Raw genomic sequence first — 20,081 nt, 5'->3', positions numbered from 1 at the left:
GCATACACACAACAAGGTCTCCTCTTTTTCCCCTTCTGACATATTTGTAGACCTTGCCTTAGATATTTTTTCAACCTGAGTTTATAACATTCCCCGAAGCTACGGGACACGCTTAACGAGTTAGCATTGGAAAATACGCGTTTCCTGGGCTTTTCCATTGGATGAAACTTATTTTGGGAAAATAATATAGATGGTTGGATTCCCATCCTGACGTGAAAAGCGAGGTTTGAAAGAGAAAAGCGGAATAAATAACTATGCTTCTTGAATAGAATCAACGTTCCATGCCGACTACAGACCCCAATGGGCTTGCCATACAACAATGGGCCATTGCAAGAGAGGGTAAATAAATGGATGCTGTATCAAAAAATGTATAAAAATCACAGAAAGTAAAGGGATACTTTCCACTACTGTTGTTTATAATACCGGAAAATGTGAAATTAATCCCAATAATGTATAGTTTTCTTATTTGATCAGAGAAAATATTAAGAAAATTAAAATAGAATGACTGTGTGATGACGTCATATCTGTGACGCCCTCTAATGGGGAAAAAATCGCGGGGGTTACTTAAGAGCTTTTTTTACTGTTCCCTCAGTGTTGCCAGTTGTCGTTGTTGAGTCAAGATATTGCAGAGAGAAAAGTCTAGCAGTTCAGTTTGATTCAGTACTTGACCTTAACTTGACTCACAGTAGGCCTTGTTGTAATTTGATGCAAAATATGCCTATATTTAGGAAGTTTTTTTAAACATAATAACGTATTTTAGACAGTAAAATTTTTTAACATTTTTCTATCAAGATTTTTTTATCCAAACTACTTTGACATTGGTCTATTAAATATTACACAATTGACTCAATTTTATTGAAAAAATAATAATAGGCTGGTTAAATGTAAAAATGTAGAATATTCGGCCAAGTTTAAATTAATCTTCGTCTTTAACTTTAAGAATACGACTGTGTTTAATTATGCAACCAGTCAACAATCGAACTATTTTTAACTGAACTTCAACGTAATAATTCAAACCTACAACGAACGTTAATCAACACATTTTGGAAATAACAGGCCTGGCAGTGAAGTTTAAGAATGTAAGTTGAATAATTTAAAAATAATAGGTGTTATGACGCGTTAGCAGGTCACCAATCCTTTTACATATAGTAACCCTTTCTTCTTTATACTTCCAATTTATTTACTCAGTTTTGTTTACTTTTAATTAACCAATAACAAATAACAATATCCCCCTTATATTATGTTACATCACGCCAGTCGTTAACCTCTTATCTAATATTGCTATTACATAATTATTATTATTTTCATTAGTTAATCCATAATACTCCTCTCATCACCAATATAAACCAACCCTGACTTCTGGTTAAGAATATTAATTTCTACACTCGCTTCTAAATTACCCCGAGTCAGGAAGCTCTTTATTAAAACCAACAGGCAATAAGTACTACGCTATTCTCTCCTAAAAACTTTAGACATAATAACTAAATTAATCAATATAGGCCTAGGTTTATACTGTTTATTGTTTTTTTTTTTTCATTATAAGAGGTCGTCAAAACTAAGCCTTGGTCATTTGGACAAAGGCGTATTACAGCCACAAATACAATAAAACTTTCGGGGGCGCGTAGGCGATAGATAACCTTTGGTGTTTATTAATGCAGTAAACGTTTTAATAGCTCTGAAAGATGAACTGCAAAACGCACTCACTCGTCTTCTCTGTTATGGTTATGGATATCACTTCTCTTGGAAGTTGGAACTAAATTTTAGAGATGGAGGATATGATGGAAGAGATGTATTGTGTTTTCTACTATGAGTGGGAAGTTTCCAGCTAAAATTACAGAGGGAATATTAGAGGAAGTCATAGATATAAGAGCAACGAATATTCAAAATTCGCCCAAGAGCAAGGAGGTTGTGAAATTAAGTAACTAAGCATTTGCCTGCCTTAAGCTAAGTCTAAGGGCCATGACCTGTGGCACGATTTACTTCCTTCAAATGTTTGCTACCTACAAATGCTCGAATTAAATATAAATTTCATCATTAAGAATAATATTATTTGTAATATCCACGGACTGAAATATTTTGAAAATTCCGAGTAAAATTTATGTTGTTCTTTAGCATATCTTTTGGAGTAATTACGTAACATTCCATGTAATATTTTCCTTAAATTAAGTTAAGTTAATTGAATAATTAACTTACTCGGAAGTTTCAAATTTAAGTCGTTAATTAGGTTGATAAATTTAGTGTCAATATACAATAACAGACTGAGATCAGAAACGGTTGTTTGATCGAATAGGCTTAGCACAAGTTTTAAAACTCGTATAAAAGAGAATGTATTTTTCTCTCAATTCAAGTCATGCATTCTATCGCATCTGTTGAAGCTCACGGTCTAAAACGCTAAAACAAAACACTGCCAAGGGAAACAATGAGTGAAACAGATGTTACGTCAAGTATAACGTCATCACATTTGACGCGAGAGTGTCCGTTCTTATTATCAGAAAGCAGCCAAGCTAACTTTTACGCCAAAAAATGTTGGTTATTTTTTCTTTTTAACAATATTCCTCTTAACAGTTGCATCACCCTCCCTTCCAAAATCTTTCTTATCTCTTGCAGTCCGTCTGCTATGGTTCTTTATGAATTTAAATTGCCAAGGCTTAGAGAGAAGGGGGGGGGAATAGGCCTATTTCGTTTGCGAATCACGAATTTGAAATTCTACGCTCCAAGGAATAACTTAACCCTTTGGTTAGGGAGTTTTTGTAAATTTTTGCTATAGACGACTTATCTCGAATCCTTGATTAAGTTTTATTTATGAAAAGGGTGTAGAAAAGTTTTAGACTTACATGTATTCTACGTCACTAAAGGAGGAGCGACCGTCAGGCCATTCCATGTAGCAAATAACTCTGAAGTCGCCGTTTGAAAAGTGTTCCAGAACAGTGGTTGAGTAAAGGATGTTGGGTAATGAAAGGAGACTGCTAGCTATCCAGATCCACAAGGTGATGTTTAGCGTCGTGATGCGAGACATTCTAGGTTTTAATGGGTGCATGATGGCCACGTATCTATTAAGAAAGAAAATTACATGGTGTTAGCAAAGAACTAAACGTATTAGGCTTAGTTGTTTGATTTAGGCTTAATGGGATATTCGATATAGTTAGGCTTAGGAATTATTAGGAACGAAATAAGGCTGCAAGGAAAAGATTAGGCTTAGAGAATGCGGGATCGACTTAGATTTAACAACATTAGGCTTAGCACATGTTCCATCCCTTTAGGTTTAGAACGAATTAGGGTGAAGAAATGTAAGATTTTTGCTGATGTGGAGACACTCGTTAGGCTTAAGGATTTTTAGTTTCAGTTTTAGCGAGTAATTCATTTCTGCAAATCAAATTTGTTTATTAGAATTTAGAAATAGTTGCTTTTGAATATTCAGATATTTGTAAATTTAACTTTTAAGAGTTTTTCTCCCCCCCTCTTTAAAATTAACTTTCAGTTCAATCGATGAGAAAATCTACATAATTAGCGTCTAATTATTCTCTAGGTGTTTTAAATGTAGACACAGTCGTCTTCTATAAAGGCTATAATTAAAAATCAATGTCTTATCAAAAACCATTTGAAGTCAGTCAGCTTTTTTTTTCTTTTCTTTTTTTGAAAGTCCTTCCCTTTCCAGCCCTCGGAGTAATCTTTCTTCCGGCAAAAGTAATAGTTATTTCCGGTGCATAAAAAACTGAACTTCCTCACGATTTTATATATATATATATATATTAGGGGAGTGGGTCCAACCCAAGGGTCCAACCTTTTCAACAATTCGATTAAGCTATATAATATATACGTATAAATGTATAAAAGAAACGGGCTTTGGGGTGATAAAAGTACTTCCTGTTGATGTGATGTAAGATACATTAAATCTTATAGAAATTTTTATAGGAAAAATATATAGGAAATAAAAATAGCTTCTTATTTTTCCTGCTGGTTTTATACAAATATAGAATTGTTATATCTTGGCTAAGGCTTGAGTTAGGGGACCTACAGACAGTTTTATTTTAATATATTTATATATATATCAAAATACGAGTGCTTGGCAGAGTTAAGTTTATTAGTTTGATGTGAGACTACAAACTTAGTTGAAAAAGAAAAAAAAAGATCATAAAAATTGGAAGGAATTTAATCATAAAATTGAAAAAAAAAATTGAAATGGCACCTCAAAAGGAGCCCGATTTCCATAGTGCCTTACGATTACAGCCAAGGAATGTCGAGATGGGTCAGCGTATTTTCAAATAGCCCTAGTTAAAGGGAAGTTGAAACCCCCAATTAAGAATTTAATGAAATTTCTCATAATTGATTTGTTAATTATTCTTGTTATCGTAATTATAATTATAACGAATAGGAAACATACCCGTATCGAGAAGCGATATCTAGTTTACTAGGGAGAAGGTATAAGATGCCTAAGTATTCGCGCGCCTTAGTCCCAGTCCCCCTTTCAAAAACGAAGGGGGGACATAAAAGGAGGCCGGGCTATTTCGCCTCTCCTCAAGAAGAACCAATGAGATGCTGGTTGTAATTTATAGGCGGGGATTAACTCCATACCTACGTTTGGACTGGAGATAAGGCTTGAAATGAGGCGAATTTATACCTTCTCCCTAGTAAACTAGATATCGCTTCTTGCCCGTGTATATGTCTACATACGTCCAGACTGTTTAATATATATGCCAGCCCAATACCCTGAAATTAATTTTGCTCGTATCTTCGTTAATATTGTATTCATACGCCCTATTGATTAAAAAACTAAGAAAATTCCAGCTTCTTTAAATTATAAATTAAAATCGGTATGTCAGTTTTCCTTTAAAAAGGGTTAAGATTTTTATATATATATATATTTAAAGGCACCCTATTACTCATTTTATTTCCTATTGATAATCAATCAAAACCGTTCGCCCCCCCCCCTCAGCGACTGAAAATTTAATTTACATTCGCTTTCTAAGACGAGAAGGGACCCATAAAAATTGAGAAAGGGGGGATAGGGGGGGGGGAAGGGATGTACATTCAAGCGGCATTAGCAATATATTCATGGATGTATTATAAGAAAAAAAAAATAAAATAAAAACTCCCTCGAGGGGGAAGGGAACCCAAGATATTCCACTTTTTTTTCTCTCACGTCGATTTACCAAAATCTTTTCAAATTTAAATTTTAGAGCGTCAGTGCGTGCGTACATTTGAAAATATAAGCCTGGAATCATCTAGAAATTCCGAAGAGGAGATATACGTAAAACGAACAATGATTTTTTAAGGAGTTAGGCTTAGAAGAGTAAGAAGTTGGAAGGCTTATTTAGATTTATATTGTGTGCTTTTAGAAGATAAAATTAAGGACGTTTTTTTTTTCAAATTTATGACACCAATTGTACCAAATGTTCATAGAACTAATATCAATCATTGTGTAACTAGCTATGTATTCCTTACTGACAAGATACATCAAATCTCCACCAATTCCTAAACAAATATTTAACTGAACTGACTTTTGATGACATCCGAATTAGTTCCTCATGGGCGTGTGATTTCAAACGACTTTATTGACATTAAACTTAAGCCTCGGTTATACCAAATAGGATATTACTTATGGTACCCTGTTGCTTTAATAAAACGTTTTAGTTTTGAACGCCAATTCCCTTTGGTTTGGGGTTTTTGGGATCGAGGCCAAGTGAGTTTGTGGTGAATAACTTTAATTAGTGACTCCACTCGGAATTAGTAACAGCAAGCTACTTCCGTGTTCAAACAATGAGAAGTTTTCCACTTTATATATGTATATAGACAACAAACAGAGTTTGCACGAACGGATTTCACCAAGTTTAATTTCAAACCGAATGAGTGTGTTTGATTTATAAATATAAACTTTGTTACCCAAACCTCAAACGTGTCGACGAAATCAGTTTCGTGACGTTGCATTTATATACCTTGTGATGTGAGTGACAATGGCCGCTGGAAATCAGTAACTTACCAACCATATTCCCGAGTTAGGGTTATATCTTAAGCCTTGGTCATTTAATTAAAACTTGGGGGTGGTAATTTAAAATTATGCAGAATTTAAACTACACGCTAAGCCTAATGTAATTATTAGACTATATTCTTAAACATTTCCAGTCGTAAGGTCAAATTTTGGTACTTAATGAGGGAATGAAACGCATTTTTAATCATCGTACGTAAATTAGGCCCGAAACTTCCATTAAATTCCAGAGAGAGAGAGAGAGAGAAGTTTCATCAGCTAGGAAATTGAAATTCCGAATTATTTATTCCATGCACCAATCAAAGTGAAACAATTTTCATTTTGAAAATCACCTGCGATTAATTATGCGTGCATGAAATCCTTAGAAAAGCTATTTCAAACTACAAAGAATATCCTCAAAAGTTTCTTTTCTGTTTCATTAATTTTAACACAGTTTCCTTTAAATTTAAAATTAACCCTTTACGTATTAACCCTTTTGAATGTACGAACTCGTTCTATCATCCAGATAATTTTCAATCTTGGAAGGATTTAAATTTTATTAAGTTACAAGGGAACGAACAAAGATATTTTTATCCTTTCTAAGACTACAAAAAGCAACCCTGAAACGACGACAATCAAGCGAAGTGCACGTATGAAACTTTAAAAATATAAAGATCGCGTTTAAAATTCTATTTTTAAAATCAATATTTAAAGTATTTCGTAGAACAATCATGGCGATGGGTTTTCTTTAACCCTTGTAACTTTACTTCGAGACCTTAAAAACGATGGTTACTTAAGGAAACTTGAACCCTAAAGTGTCAAGTTAAATGAAACTCGAACGTCTCAGCTGGTATTATGAGAAGTATATAATACTTCGCTTCACAAAGCAGGGTAATTGAAACATGATTCTTCCCAACATCCCTTAACATTTGGTGCAAGTTTACTAAACCGAATCACATACTTTATAAATAGTTCCCTCATCATTGCCCTATTTGCCAAGGCGCATGCGCTTGTGGATTTTTGTCCTACGTCAAGACAATCAAGGTTTGTGGGTTGATTGCTGAGGATTTAGTACTGGTCAAACAGTTGCAGAATTCACCCCATGGTGCGATGCCCATCGAACGTTTGATGAGCAGGAGAGCAAACATAAAGGGGTGAGCCAGGGTACAGAGTGTCATCCTTCTTCTATTATCTCCTTCTGCTATTATTATGAATGTAGAGTAGTGGAAGATAGGTTTTTACTTTTCTCTCAATCTATATTTTTAGTCACTAGTGGTTATCCCCTCGATTTCAGGAGATGAATGCTTAAGAATTGAATAAAGCGTAAGCCTTAGGTTATCGAAGAAGCTTCTGATAAGATAATGGGGCGGCAAGGAAGAGGGAAAGATGGTGGCAAAGAAGTGAGACTTAAAAAGGGGAAAGAAGTAGCTGTGACCTAGCTCGTCTAGCTATAGGTAAGGCGGGACTAATGACATTAAGCCACTCTTAGTTTCTCGCTTCCGTAAATTTCCCTTAGGACTCCTTTGGCAATTTCATTTCCTATACGATACGCTACGCCTTCCGGAAAAAAACTGCGCTAAGCCTAACGCTCTCTTAAAAGTTCTCCCGTGTTTATATATAGGCTAGAATGTCACTAAGAGTTCAAAGGGGATTTGAAATAATAAAGCAAAGAAAATAAATTAATCGAGATAATGTCTAAAAGTATAAAACCTATTTGAAATTCAAGATAGATTTTAGTCAACGGCTACTTCCTGAATTGTATAGAAACTTAACGAAAAAAAGTATAGGCTTAGGATTTCCATTTCAATCAATCTAAGAAAAAATGTAAGATTAGGCTTAGTAGCTCGTGAATTTTTAGGCCTAAATTATTCGATATGTCACGAAACAAATACTTTTAATATTTGTATTTGGTTACTATTTTATACTTTAACGCGTGGTATGAAAACCAATAATTTTTGCAAACGTACAAACCCGCTATTATATTTTTCAAATCAATAAATGCATAGGTGGTATTTTTGAAACCTAAAGGTTGCAAGAAAGTTACATACTATAAAGGCAAGGGGTCAGGCGCCAACTTCTGTCACTTGAAATCAATATAATTTTTGAAAGTACGAATGGCAAATACAAGGGGAAACATTTTCCCGCCTTTTCCGCTCCGCCTCTAAAAGACAGTTCACTTTTTGTCGCCTCCGAGAAACGATTCTTATTCGTTTTTGACTTGACATCTTACTTTAAAGGGATAGTGTGTGACAGTATGCCTATTTGTGTCTCCGCTCTTTTAAGTTTAAATTCAGTTTCTACAAAATACCCCATATTGTTAAGCCTAATTTTAATTTTTGAAAATACTTCGCAGTGTTAAGCCTATACTTCAAACTTTCACAATACATAAGACTAATAATAACATGTTCAGTTTTGTTTATACGTTTCTAGGCCCTTATAGGTAGGTTGCGCGAGGTCTAGTTGTTGAAATCTTTCATTTCGAAGATTGCCAAATCTAAATTGTTAAGCCTAATTTTAATTTTTAAAACTACTTCACAGCGTTAAGCCTATACTTCAAACTCACAATACCTAAGCCTAATAATAACATGTTCAGTTGCCCTTATAGGTAGGTTGCGCGAGGTCTAGTTGTTGAAATCTTTCATTTCGAAGATTGCCAAATCTAAATTGTTAAGCCTAATTCGATCATCTGACGTAATTTGTGTATATTTTAATGAAAGTATGACCACTTTAGCTTGCCATAATTTATATTTTTCAAGCCTTATACAGTTTATAATTGAGAGATGTGGGTATAAAAGATTAAGATAGTGGAACTTGTATACGAATTTTACGATACAAAACAGGCATTTTGTCACGCACACTATATACTTTTCTAGAAAACCCGCCGGCATCTTTCGCGAACCTTTCATTATCTGGTATGCCGCAAAATTTGAATAGAGTGCTCTTTAAAATACGCCACCATTGAGGATACTTATTGTACTTCTCTATACACACACATTGAGGCGCGAATGTAGGTAGTAGGCCCTTCGATTTTTCTTGGCGAAAATTCTAGCGAAAAATCCAAGAGATCGGACAGACATTTACAAAATTCAAAGTTGTTGTCACATTAGGTGGTATCTACGACGACCCCCTAACTTTCAAAACCAATCATACAATGTTTACACTAAGGCTTAACGATTTAAAACAACACTATCCAATATGGCGGCCTCCATCCTATAATTGTTCAGCCTAATTCAAACTTTTGCTTGAAAAAATGTGTATTCTTAGTCTTATGTCCCGCCTCTTGTGTTAGAATCAACCTTACCGTAGCTTTCTCGATGCTCCAGAAAACTATTACATCAAGGCGTAAGGACGTACGCGCGCATGCCACGAGATTTTCGTAGAAAACAAGGAGTTATTTGAGAGTCACTCATTAAAATGCAACGACCTAAAGCTTCCCCGAACCTATACACCGTTAACCCATAGTCACTTGGCACTGTTATTAAAACATACTGATACTCTAATAGATAATTCTTGTTACGGTAAAGCGAAAAGTGTCCTTCTAATATTATAACATAGAGGCTCTTCTTAAAAAAAAAAGAAAAAAAAACCTCGAGCAACAATATTCCAATCTCAGCTTAGAGTATAATTTTTATATATATATATATGTATATATAAACCGGGTTTTCTATCATGGAGGTAAAAATCGATTTATAAATGTTTCTAAAGCCTTAACAAGTTTACCATTTTTACCCTTAAAACCCTTATGTCCTTATTAGCTCTTCAAATCCCTACAAAATCGAATTTACGAGGATAAGTATGCAAGATAAAATTCTAACCCTGATTATTACATTTTTTCGCTGAAAATAGTTTAGATTTTCAATTAAACTAAAAATAGAAAATAATAATTTAAATTATATAAGGGTTTAAATTTAATATCTTGTAGGTTATTGTACTCGCTTTGAAGTAAGTTCTATCGTTTTTGAATCGAACTAAATTTTAACACAATAAAATCATTCTAAAACCATTTAAGATAATTACAGCACTTCGCAGGCCTAATATAATAAATTTTTAATTAATTTTTTTCAACGCCAAGAAGAAACGTGCTACTATCTCTTTAGCTAACAAATGGTTCCGATTTTAACCCTGATTCCCTAAAGCCATTCTTGATTGCTTCCTTCCTTTTCTTCCTTCCGAGTCCAATTTTTCTGATAAAAGTTCAAATAAAGCAGGCTTGATTTTGGTTAAATAAATTTTGCAACTGAAATTGGGTTAATTGCAATCTCGATCGTAACTAAGGATATTTTAGAAATAAGACCCCTTTCCAAGACTGCAAGGAGACTTTTTGGATATAGCTCTTAGTAAATAAAGGTTCTATGGATATTTTCGGTGAATGTAGCTCGTATAGTGGGATAAAGCAATTAAAACTTCTTAGCTTGTTTTAATTAGTGGAGAAGAAAGGAAACTGCATGTGGTTTTTTTTCGTCTTTTGTTTTGCAAAGTTTTGTCTCGTGGAATAACGAGGAAATTTCGCGGTAATTGTCTGGGAACCCAATATTCTGTTTTTGCTTTAGGGAAAAAATTGGATTTCCTAGAAAAATAATTTGGTAAGCAAGAAATTAAGATGAAACTACATAAATTAATCGGTTTTAGTTTCAAATAATATTTGCGAATTAAATTTAACAACAATTTTTAAAATAACACAACGATTAAACACGAAGTATCAGAGTACAAAAGGTCTTCTCCAAATATTTTATATCGTTTGAAAGAGAAGAGTTGGGGCTATGACGTATTCATGGCACGTCCCTCAACACCTTATAAAACCAACCAGAGTTCTGACGCTCCATCCATAGTGCATACAGGAATGCATACAGGTACTAGTAATCATCGTGACCCCATTTCTCCCATGTTAATTTCTATTCGGGTTTTGGGGGCCGGACTTGAGTGCTCAATCTGTTACGCGTCATAATTCTGACGCTTTCCTAACTGTGATTTCATTTGAGGTCAGGTGCGAGCTCAAGGTGCAATATGCAGCGAGATAGATTAGACTAGTTCTTCCCAAAAAATGTAGTATAATTGGATAGATGTCAATTGGTCTATCGCATTTTTAAGGTTTTCCTTGTAACAAACCCAATATTTCTGGGCGTATTCAGGTTAGCCTTTGATAAAAAATAAACCACATATTTCGCCTTAAGCCTGAAGGTATAATTTTCGAAGCGGATATTTTACATTTCCTATCCAGTGATTGGTTCCAACTTCCAAGCATTGTAAAAATATTGCCCGCGGTTTATATATGAATTTATAGCTATCTAGAAAGAGGTTTTTTATGACTATTTTGTAAGAAAGAGCAAAGGAGTCCCGGAGATTCTAGAAGTGCTTGCTTTTTTCCCTTCGAATAAAACGTATTTTTCAAATATACACCCAAAAATAAGAACGAGGTATATGGGATGTATCCTGAACCTTGATAGTGAGAGATGGCTGGTTTCCCGAAAGCCCAAAATGAAAAATTGCTTCTATCCATCGCTACCCAGTAGCGTCAGTTCAGTTCTCTTCCCCTCCCCTCGTCTCCGTTCTGAATCTTGCCTTCCCAGGAGTGATTTCATGCTATGAGGAATGGTTACGAATAGATTCACCATTAGCTGCTGTACTTGTATCAAAATCAGTCACTGCATGGGATATGCCAAAATTAACAATAAAATGAGGCGTGATAGATCTTCGCTAGTACGGACAGTTATGTATGCATCAAATATGAATGGTTATTTATAAAAGTTAATGACAATTAAAGTTACTTCACTCAGTATATAATTTTGGGGGGCCCTTTTGATGCTAGAAGAATGATAAAACTCCTAACATATTTGAAGAGAAAGATAATAACTTTTCGTAGTCAAATGTCATACCGTGATAAAGTAAACAAAAGTAATAAATATTTACGACTTCAGAAAGTTTTATTAACTTATATCTACAATATTTTCCAAAATATAAGCGGATTAAGAAAAAAAAGATATTTTTTTAGAAATATTTAACATGCCGAACTACAGGGGTAAAGCATATAATCTATTTCCTACGAGCCCCTGTAAAGCTTTTACCCGCAATACATTGGTGTACGATATGTATGTTTTTTTTAAATCAATTTTAAAACTTTCATTGCTTATTTTCAAACCAATCAAGTTAGGCCTTATTAACCTTTCTAACTACACACTAAAAATCCTTTAATCTTTAATTTAAAATAACGTTTAATTAATTTAATATTTGAAAGAAGTTAATGTAGTTATCGAGTCAGTTTATTCTTCCCAAATACGCGTTTAACCTTTTTTAAATATTAAAGCAAATTTGATGGTTTTAAAAAATCGGGCAAATTTCTTAAAATATTCGGGCCTAAATGGCTGGAGGGAGGAATCGGTTCTAGGCCTAGATGTTGAATATCATCGAGAAAAATTCAAGAAACTAAATTCCGGGTTTCTAAGTCGGTAAACTCTCTTTTGGCCAAAGCAAATAATAAAATGAAATATGAAATAAAATTCTCAATACTTGGAGGAATTTGGTAGAGAAATCTAGGGAATACCATTTATAAATATTTCATAACTTTAAAATGTATATACTGGATAACGAGTTTATTACGTTATCTCAAGAATATTGAAGATTTAGTTTTTTTAAGGGAAAAATCTACTTAAATCGTAAAATTTTAAACGTGTCTATTCCTTAGTACTATAAAATTATATGTTCCATAAGTATGAAACTACCTATGCTTCGTACTGCTAGAGATTTACTGGGAGCTAGTTCGAGAACGACAAGCGAGAATCGAATACACTCTGTTAGTTTTGCAGTCCATCTCCCTATTTAGTCTGTACTAAGCCTTTGATAGGGCCTCACCAGGAGTCACTTTGCGAGAATTTATGACCTACGTCACATCATGACAAGCTCCAGTTTGTAACCTGTGACAAACTTATGTGGAACATATCTTATGAACTTAAGTTCGTACGTATAAATGCAATAGTAATTTTTCAATAATTTTAAATTTTCACACATTGTACCAGAAAAAAAGAAAAACCAATTTGTCCCTCAATAGGAAATATTTATAACCGGAAGTTGATGATAGTTAGTTCCCTGTGACGTAGAAGGTGAAAATTACATAAGAATTAAGGCTTAATGTTAAGCCTAATCTTATACACAATTTTATTGCAATTTTTTTTAATCATATCAACACATAGACGTAGAATCTATTTAATTCTACACTATTTTCTTTTGGAATTTACGAAAACCATGCAGTGACCCCAACCACTTTAATTCCTTTTCTAGCCTAGGTATTTTAAAACGAACGGGAAATTTGGTTGGCGTTAATGTATCTAATTAACTTAATTATCGGCAAGCGTTTGCCTTCCTTTTTTAAATTCGCTTAATGAGAGTAGGAGGGGCTTAGCTAGTACACCACCACTTCTTTGAGGAGGGGGAAACACTCATTAGAGGACACTAATTTACAATGAAAAATAGCGGATGGGAGGGGTTTTTAACCCTCAATCTGTTTTATTTTAATCCCCCACCCCCTTTGTTTTGGGGTTTTTATATAAGTATCAATTACTGGGGCCTTAGGCTATATTTCTATTTTATTTTCATCTGAACAAAAAAATTTATTGTCACACATTATGTGACATATTTCGGTCGTGAAGGATTTGATGAGATAACTTTTACAATATGGGACCCATTGGCGTATTAAAGGGACGATGAAGTGTTAACAAAAACTTCCTAATTGATTTAGAATGATAAAATAATATCAAAATCATTAAAATTATGTATAATATTCAAAATTTTATAAGTTAATGCTCATTTTTGATAAATGAAGCGTGAAAACTCCAGCCAATTAGCGACGGTGAGATTAAAGGGGTCCTGTCAGCTGAAATCGTTAAATGGAGTTGGGGTCGCTAATTGGTTAAATCAAACTGATCGTTAGGCTTAGCTCATTTTTTTTCTTTTTTTTGAAATTTTAAAAGTTTATATATAATAAACTTGGTAAGTTTTGTTAGTGATTTTTATGTTATTTTATATGAATTTCAACGATGCTAGTCTATACACTTCATTATCCATTTAAACATGAAACGTCAATTTTTGAATCAATTTAAATCATACATACCTTTTTAGGCTAGGCCTAAATCACGGAAAGCTATCTAAATATTTATCATATCTATGATTCGAGCCCATCTTCAATAAATCGTCCCATGCCCTCAACGACATTTTGGTTTTCTCTCTCACAAAAAAAAAATATATTTTCCCGCCAAATTTTCCCGGTTTTCCTCTTAAAAGGGGTTATGGCTTCTATGCCCCATTTCAAGGGCCATAATTCTTCCCTTAGAATAACGGGCGAAGGACCTTATGTTCGTTTTGATATATGGAATAGAGTTAAAGGTTAGAGAGACGTATTTAATAGTCACTGGGCGACATTCATTCTATATTCATTGGGTCATCGCGAACGAATATTGCTCCATTTAGCTTGATTACAATGTATTACGTACGCACTTTTCCAAAAATTCTATTTTTAAAAATTGTTTAGAGATTTTCGAATCTCGAAAAGGAGTATAATTCAATAATTTTGAAATATATTTTGTAGTTTTTAAAAATCGCAGACAATTTATGGATTTCTTTTTTATTTTTATATTTATATTCATTGATTGATTTAAAAATGTCTAATATTTTAAACTGTATGCAAATAGAAAATTATAGAGGTGTAGCTGGGAATTATCATAGACGTGGGTCGAGCTTGTATCCCCCTTTATAGATGATGTCATAATAATACCATAAGTTTATAAGATACGTTCCATAAGTATAACACAATCTATACTTCGTAATGCTAGAGACTTACAGCTCGAGCTAGTTCGAGAACGACAAGCGAGAATTGAATGGCTACACTCGGTTTTGTAGTCCATCTTCCTATTTAGTCTGTACTAAGCCTTTGAGAGCGCCTCACCAGGGATCGCTTTACGAAAATCTATGACCTACGTCACTTCATGACAAGCTAAGCTCTCAGTAACCAGCGACAAACTTATGAAAGATTTCTTATGAACCTATGATAATACTAATAATAATATTATTATGTTATTTCAGATTCAGCTTTGTTACAAATGCCAATGGCCGGCCAAGTCGTCAGTCGACTAGTACTAACAAGAAAGGATAGTAATTTTTAAAAACGGAGTAAAACCAACATTTGATATTAAATCTATAGCCTTGATACTGTTATTTTAAAAAATCCATTTTCGCAAAATGTCGTTCTGGAAAACGTTTGTAAAGATAGATTTATTTCTCTGAAAAAGGCTCTGGTTTTGACACCATTCGATGTTGTTCCAAATTAACGTGATTATACTCTTTTGAAATTGAAATAACACGACAACGTTACGCCCTTGGGATGTGATATGTCTGAAGCGGCTTTGTTAGGCACGATATTTAAACTTATTGATCTTTTTGATCAATAACAGACGCCGTAATATATCCTCTGCTAAACCTTATTTAATTTTAGTCTTGTTTTGGTTTAGTTATAAAGCTTAATTGTAATTCTTCGAATTGGTCTATTTTGGTATCTTAAGCCTAATTATTGCACGCCTATATTTTTTCATGTTGTTAAGCCTAATCCCTGTGCAGTCTTGTCTTATTTAATGTCGTTTAATCTAATTATCTTAAGCCTAATTCTTGTCTGAATCGGTTTTATTTCATGTTGTTAAGCCTAATTCTCGTACACTCTTAAGCCAAATCTTGTACTAGTTTTTTTCACGTGGTTATACAGCCAATGTTCTGTACAATACGAGAAATATAGAATCTCCATTGCATTATAACTCTTTCTATGATTTATAATTTTAATTACTAAACCTAATCCATTGTTTCTGGACCTAACTCGGCTATTATAACTCGCTACTGCGAATGGAATCACTAGAGGAATATGGAACATCAACTCAACGCGTCTAATCAGATGCCAAGTGACACGACAAGTCTCTCCTCTTTGACTGTTAATACGAGTATAGCTTTAGAAGTGAGTACCATTTTGCGTAACTTCGAACATGTTTCTAGTTAAAGGCAAAGTTATTTGATTAAATTTGAAACTCCTAGGACTTTGCGTTTAAGATCAAGCAAAGAGAGTAGTTAATAAGCTAAGGCTTAAGGGTTTTAAGACTTTAATCCCGCATAATTTACGGACGGATGTATGTCATTTTTAAATCCCGGAAATTTTTATGTATAGTTTAAAGAAAAGACTGGCAGTTTAATCTTCTTAGCCTTAAATTCTCCATACTTTAAATTATGCGTAAATTTTCTCGGAATTACGGCTGCAATTCTTTGAAACGAACTATAAATACATCCGGAAAAAAACCCTTTCCATTTATCATTGTTAAAACCATTAGTCTTCCAAAATTCAGAATCAATCAATAGATTAAAAAATACACTCAAACAGAAAACATTAAAATAACGCGGCTATTTTTACCAGGGGAAAAGAAAAATTGTGAATGGGAGGGAATTTACCATAAACGTTGACTCCTACTTATATCATAAGCCTGTAATACTTTCAATAAATATGGGTCTCTCGTAGAGGACTATCCATGGAAAAAAAAAAAGCTTGCAGCGCCGTCTTTGTTTACATGTTTCTTCTACAAACCGGGACCCTGATTGTCCTTTTCTGGAACAGGAGTAGATGGAAATTACAGTGAGTGATGACTTTTATTTACAGTAAATCCACCACCAGGAGATGCCTCAATGCAATTTTATAAGGGATGCTTGATCGTTCGACCCGTACTTATGGAAAGTATTAAAGGGTTAGTATTATATTGTATAATAATTTTCAAAGTTAATTAGCAGGCCAAACTTTGCTTCATAATGACTGTAGTTTCGTACAACTATGGATTTCAAATATTAGCTATAAATTATACACAATTGACCCGCTTCAAATTCCACGTACTCATATACAATATAAAGATCACCCGGAATTTGCAACAGGCAAAGATCTAACAATAATTCCAAATCCCATTCATAGATTAAAAATAAGCCTTACCTCGTTTCAGTTACATCCTGAATTTACAATACGTATGAAACTATGCTCTAAAGACATTTAAGGGTACTTATTCACCTTACATAATATTGCACTTTAAAAGTGAAATTTATCATGGGTACAACACATTTTCGTATAGCTTAAACTGTATTGTATTTGAATCTTGACACGAACTACGTTGTCTTTTAAATCGATATAATTATCGAAATTGGCTCAAGCTTTCAAAAGTTTCTCGAAACTTAATCCCGCGGGATTTTGGAAACTTTGAACACACGTGAATTTACCAAATTTGACCTATAATATTAAGACTTTTATTATTACTCCGAATTTTACTGTTTTCTGTAAAGGCCCATCCAGACGGTGCCTTGATTTACTCGATTTTCTTGGGTATTAGCGTAAGTTCATAAGATATGTTCCATAAGTTTGTCACTGGTTACTGAGCTTGTCATGAAGTGACGTAGGGGAGACGCTGTCAAAGGCTTAGTACAGACTAAATAGGAAGATGGACTGTATAACGAGTGTAGTGAATTCTCGCTTGTCGTTCTCGAACTATAGTAAGTCTCTAGAACTAAGAAGTATAGGTATACGTGTCTTATAAAGTATAATATTAGTGTGCCTTCTGAAGAAACAGATTTTCTTTAGCTCGAGTTTGTCTCGTAATATTCATGGTATATTTTGATAAATTCTTAGTGGTATTTTATATCCTATGTACTTTGTTGCTGTATAGTATAGTTTAGGCACACAAAAGAGGGCTTGGTATACGTATAATTGCAGGGCGCTGTCTTAAGACGCGTCGGGCTGAAAGTCAGCCCTATCCCTTATATAGCTAGAAGCTAGCCGAGGCTTAAGTATAGAACGTATCCTAACAACGGATTGGTTTGGTTTGGTTTGTGGAAACAATAGGACTTGGGTTCGCCGCTGGAAGACGGTGGAAAAGAGGATTGTGTACGCTTCAGCGCAAATAATCGCTGTTTATACAAGAATTCTTTGATATATGGGCCCATCGGGTCCACACAGGGGGACCCCTTAGGATCACGCCGAAATAAATTCTGTTCAGACTCACAACAGTTTTCCCCTTACTGCCGCGATTCTCTATACTTTTTACTAAACTTTGTTCATGCTAAGTTATGGAGAAGTTTATAAACAAAATGTTTATGAAGTGTTTTACGCTTCCATTATTGTCATTTCGGGACATAACCGAGCCCTCAAACCTTCTGTAAATACTAATATAGTTGACAAAGATGGGTGAAAAATATCCTCCTGGTCTAAAATTCCAATTAAGGCAATTAAATGTGTCCCACTTCCTTCATTTATAACACTATCTAGACGTTCAACTGGAATAGAAAAGAAAGCCCAGAAATCCTTAAGAGCCTAATTCGATACTTGGACCGATAAATCCTCATTTAATTATTTAGACCGACGTCTTGGACTCTGGTAAGCACGCTCGATCCTTTTAAGCAGTGACGCGCGTTTTCCACTCTTATTACGGACCCGTAGTCCTGACAGAGCGAGGCTTAGCAAACCCAATAGGAAAAGGGAAAACGTTAGGCGTAAAAGTCTCCGTAATTGGCCACTGCGGCAAAGGTCTCTAGCAATTAAGTGCGGAGAAATAACCCTCTTTTAGGAATAGATAGATGTCAAGTCTTCATGCGCCGCCCATATAGTTTCCTAAACAATTTACTTCAAAGATACGCAGAGTTACCTCCTTTTCAGAATGTTAAGTATAATTTTAATGACCTCAATAGGCTTAAATATAACCCTTGCTACACAGTTGCGAATGGGTTTCACCTTTCTCGTTCTCAAATTGGGGTTTAACTTCCCGCCCATTTTACAATACTGTCAAAGCCTAAATTTGTGGTTCTTTAAATGTTAGGCCTAATTTTAATGAGGTTTTGAAACTGAGTCAAATTGTATACATTTAAAGGGCTTATGGTATTACTACAGTAAATTCCATTTTGATACCGAAATAGGCTTAACGTCAACCAATTTTCACTGGAGACGTCTCTAAGCCTAATGGTGTTTTCCCATTTACAGCTCCAAAGCTGTTCTGGACACAATTTGAGCTACGAGCACTCTTGATCTATAAAATGGAAAACGCAAACTATTTTTGACTATAGGATTCACGATTCTTAAGGCCCATTTTAGGCTTAAAGTTTTCATCTTCCAGACTGTTAAGCCTAAATCTTAAATTACTCAATTGCCATGTGTAATAGAATCACCTTCGGAAATCGGGAAATATTGGCCCGCTTTTCGCAAATAATACCTTTACTGTTCTTTTCTTTCACATCATCCTAACCTAATAACCTATTATCGAGAAAGGAAATCTTATTGAATCCAGCACCTAATTTCTTTTTAAACTGCGAGGGTTCTTTTGAAGGGATAAATTCATCCTTGAGCGACATTATCGAAAAGAAACCTTTTTCGGAGAGCTGGCCGAAAATAAGTGTACAGTATCTCGTAGCTATTTTTTTATATCGAAAATAGACCAAGCTGGGCCCACATTGATTTTATCTCCCTATACATATTGGTCTTCCAATAGTGGACATACAATGGGAAAGAGAAGACTGGCTTGAAAGAGGTTCGGGAAAAGTTTCTTTTCATGCTATCACACTGATATGAAAATTGCAACAGTTGGGGAGCTTCAGTATGGCCTCTCTCTGGTGACGCTCTCTCCTCTCCTCTACTCCTTATTTCTCCTATAACTGATTTTGTTATTGCATGGTGGTGGCTCTCTTAGTTCACACTGGAATAGTTGAGTAGTTGAGATATCTCGCAGCGACGATGACGTAATTGTCAGTTATTTTAGTTTTGAAGGGTTTGTAGGTCTAAATTTTACAGAAATCGGAAATAAATTTCATTTCCGTTTCCGTTTTGAGTCAGATTGCTGGAAAACTTGACATTTAGTTAATTAAAAATCACGAAAGATTCCGTGGGTAATGTACTGTTTCTGCGAAGTACGCACGCGTGGTTTGGCCTAATTTTATCTGGGACGAGGTCTATTTGCTAAGCCTTAATAATATTTTAACTATTATTCTAATAAATACCGATCAATTAGCCGAAAATGTTTTGAATTAAAGCGAGTACTAAGCCTTGGCGACAAATTATTTGAATTTATTTTACATAATA

The 20,081-nt window shown here is 34.4% G+C and overlaps 1 protein-coding gene across 1 annotated transcript in view; it reads right to left on the bottom strand.

Moving 5' to 3' along the window:
* The window catches only part of LOC149651512 (tachykinin-like peptides receptor 99D), a 56,576-nt gene that overhangs the window by 27,009 nt on the left and 9,486 nt on the right, over window positions 1–20,081 (bottom strand). The window contains exon 2 of the mRNA XM_089848466.1: window positions 2,835–3,050. Coding sequence (XP_089704592.1) covers window positions 2,835–3,050 — 216 coding nt within the window. The remainder of the gene's footprint in view (window positions 1–2,834; window positions 3,051–20,081) is intronic.

This window comes from Phalangium opilio, unplaced genomic scaffold (assembly GCF_054372755.1).
Source record: "Phalangium opilio isolate 3A_F unplaced genomic scaffold, DU_Popi_V2 ptg000082l_1, whole genome shotgun sequence".
Lineage (NCBI taxonomy): Eukaryota > Metazoa > Arthropoda > Arachnida > Opiliones > Phalangiidae > Phalangium > Phalangium opilio.
Note: the sequence above shows the minus strand (reverse complement) of the source record. Positions and strands in the feature narration are given on the sequence as shown.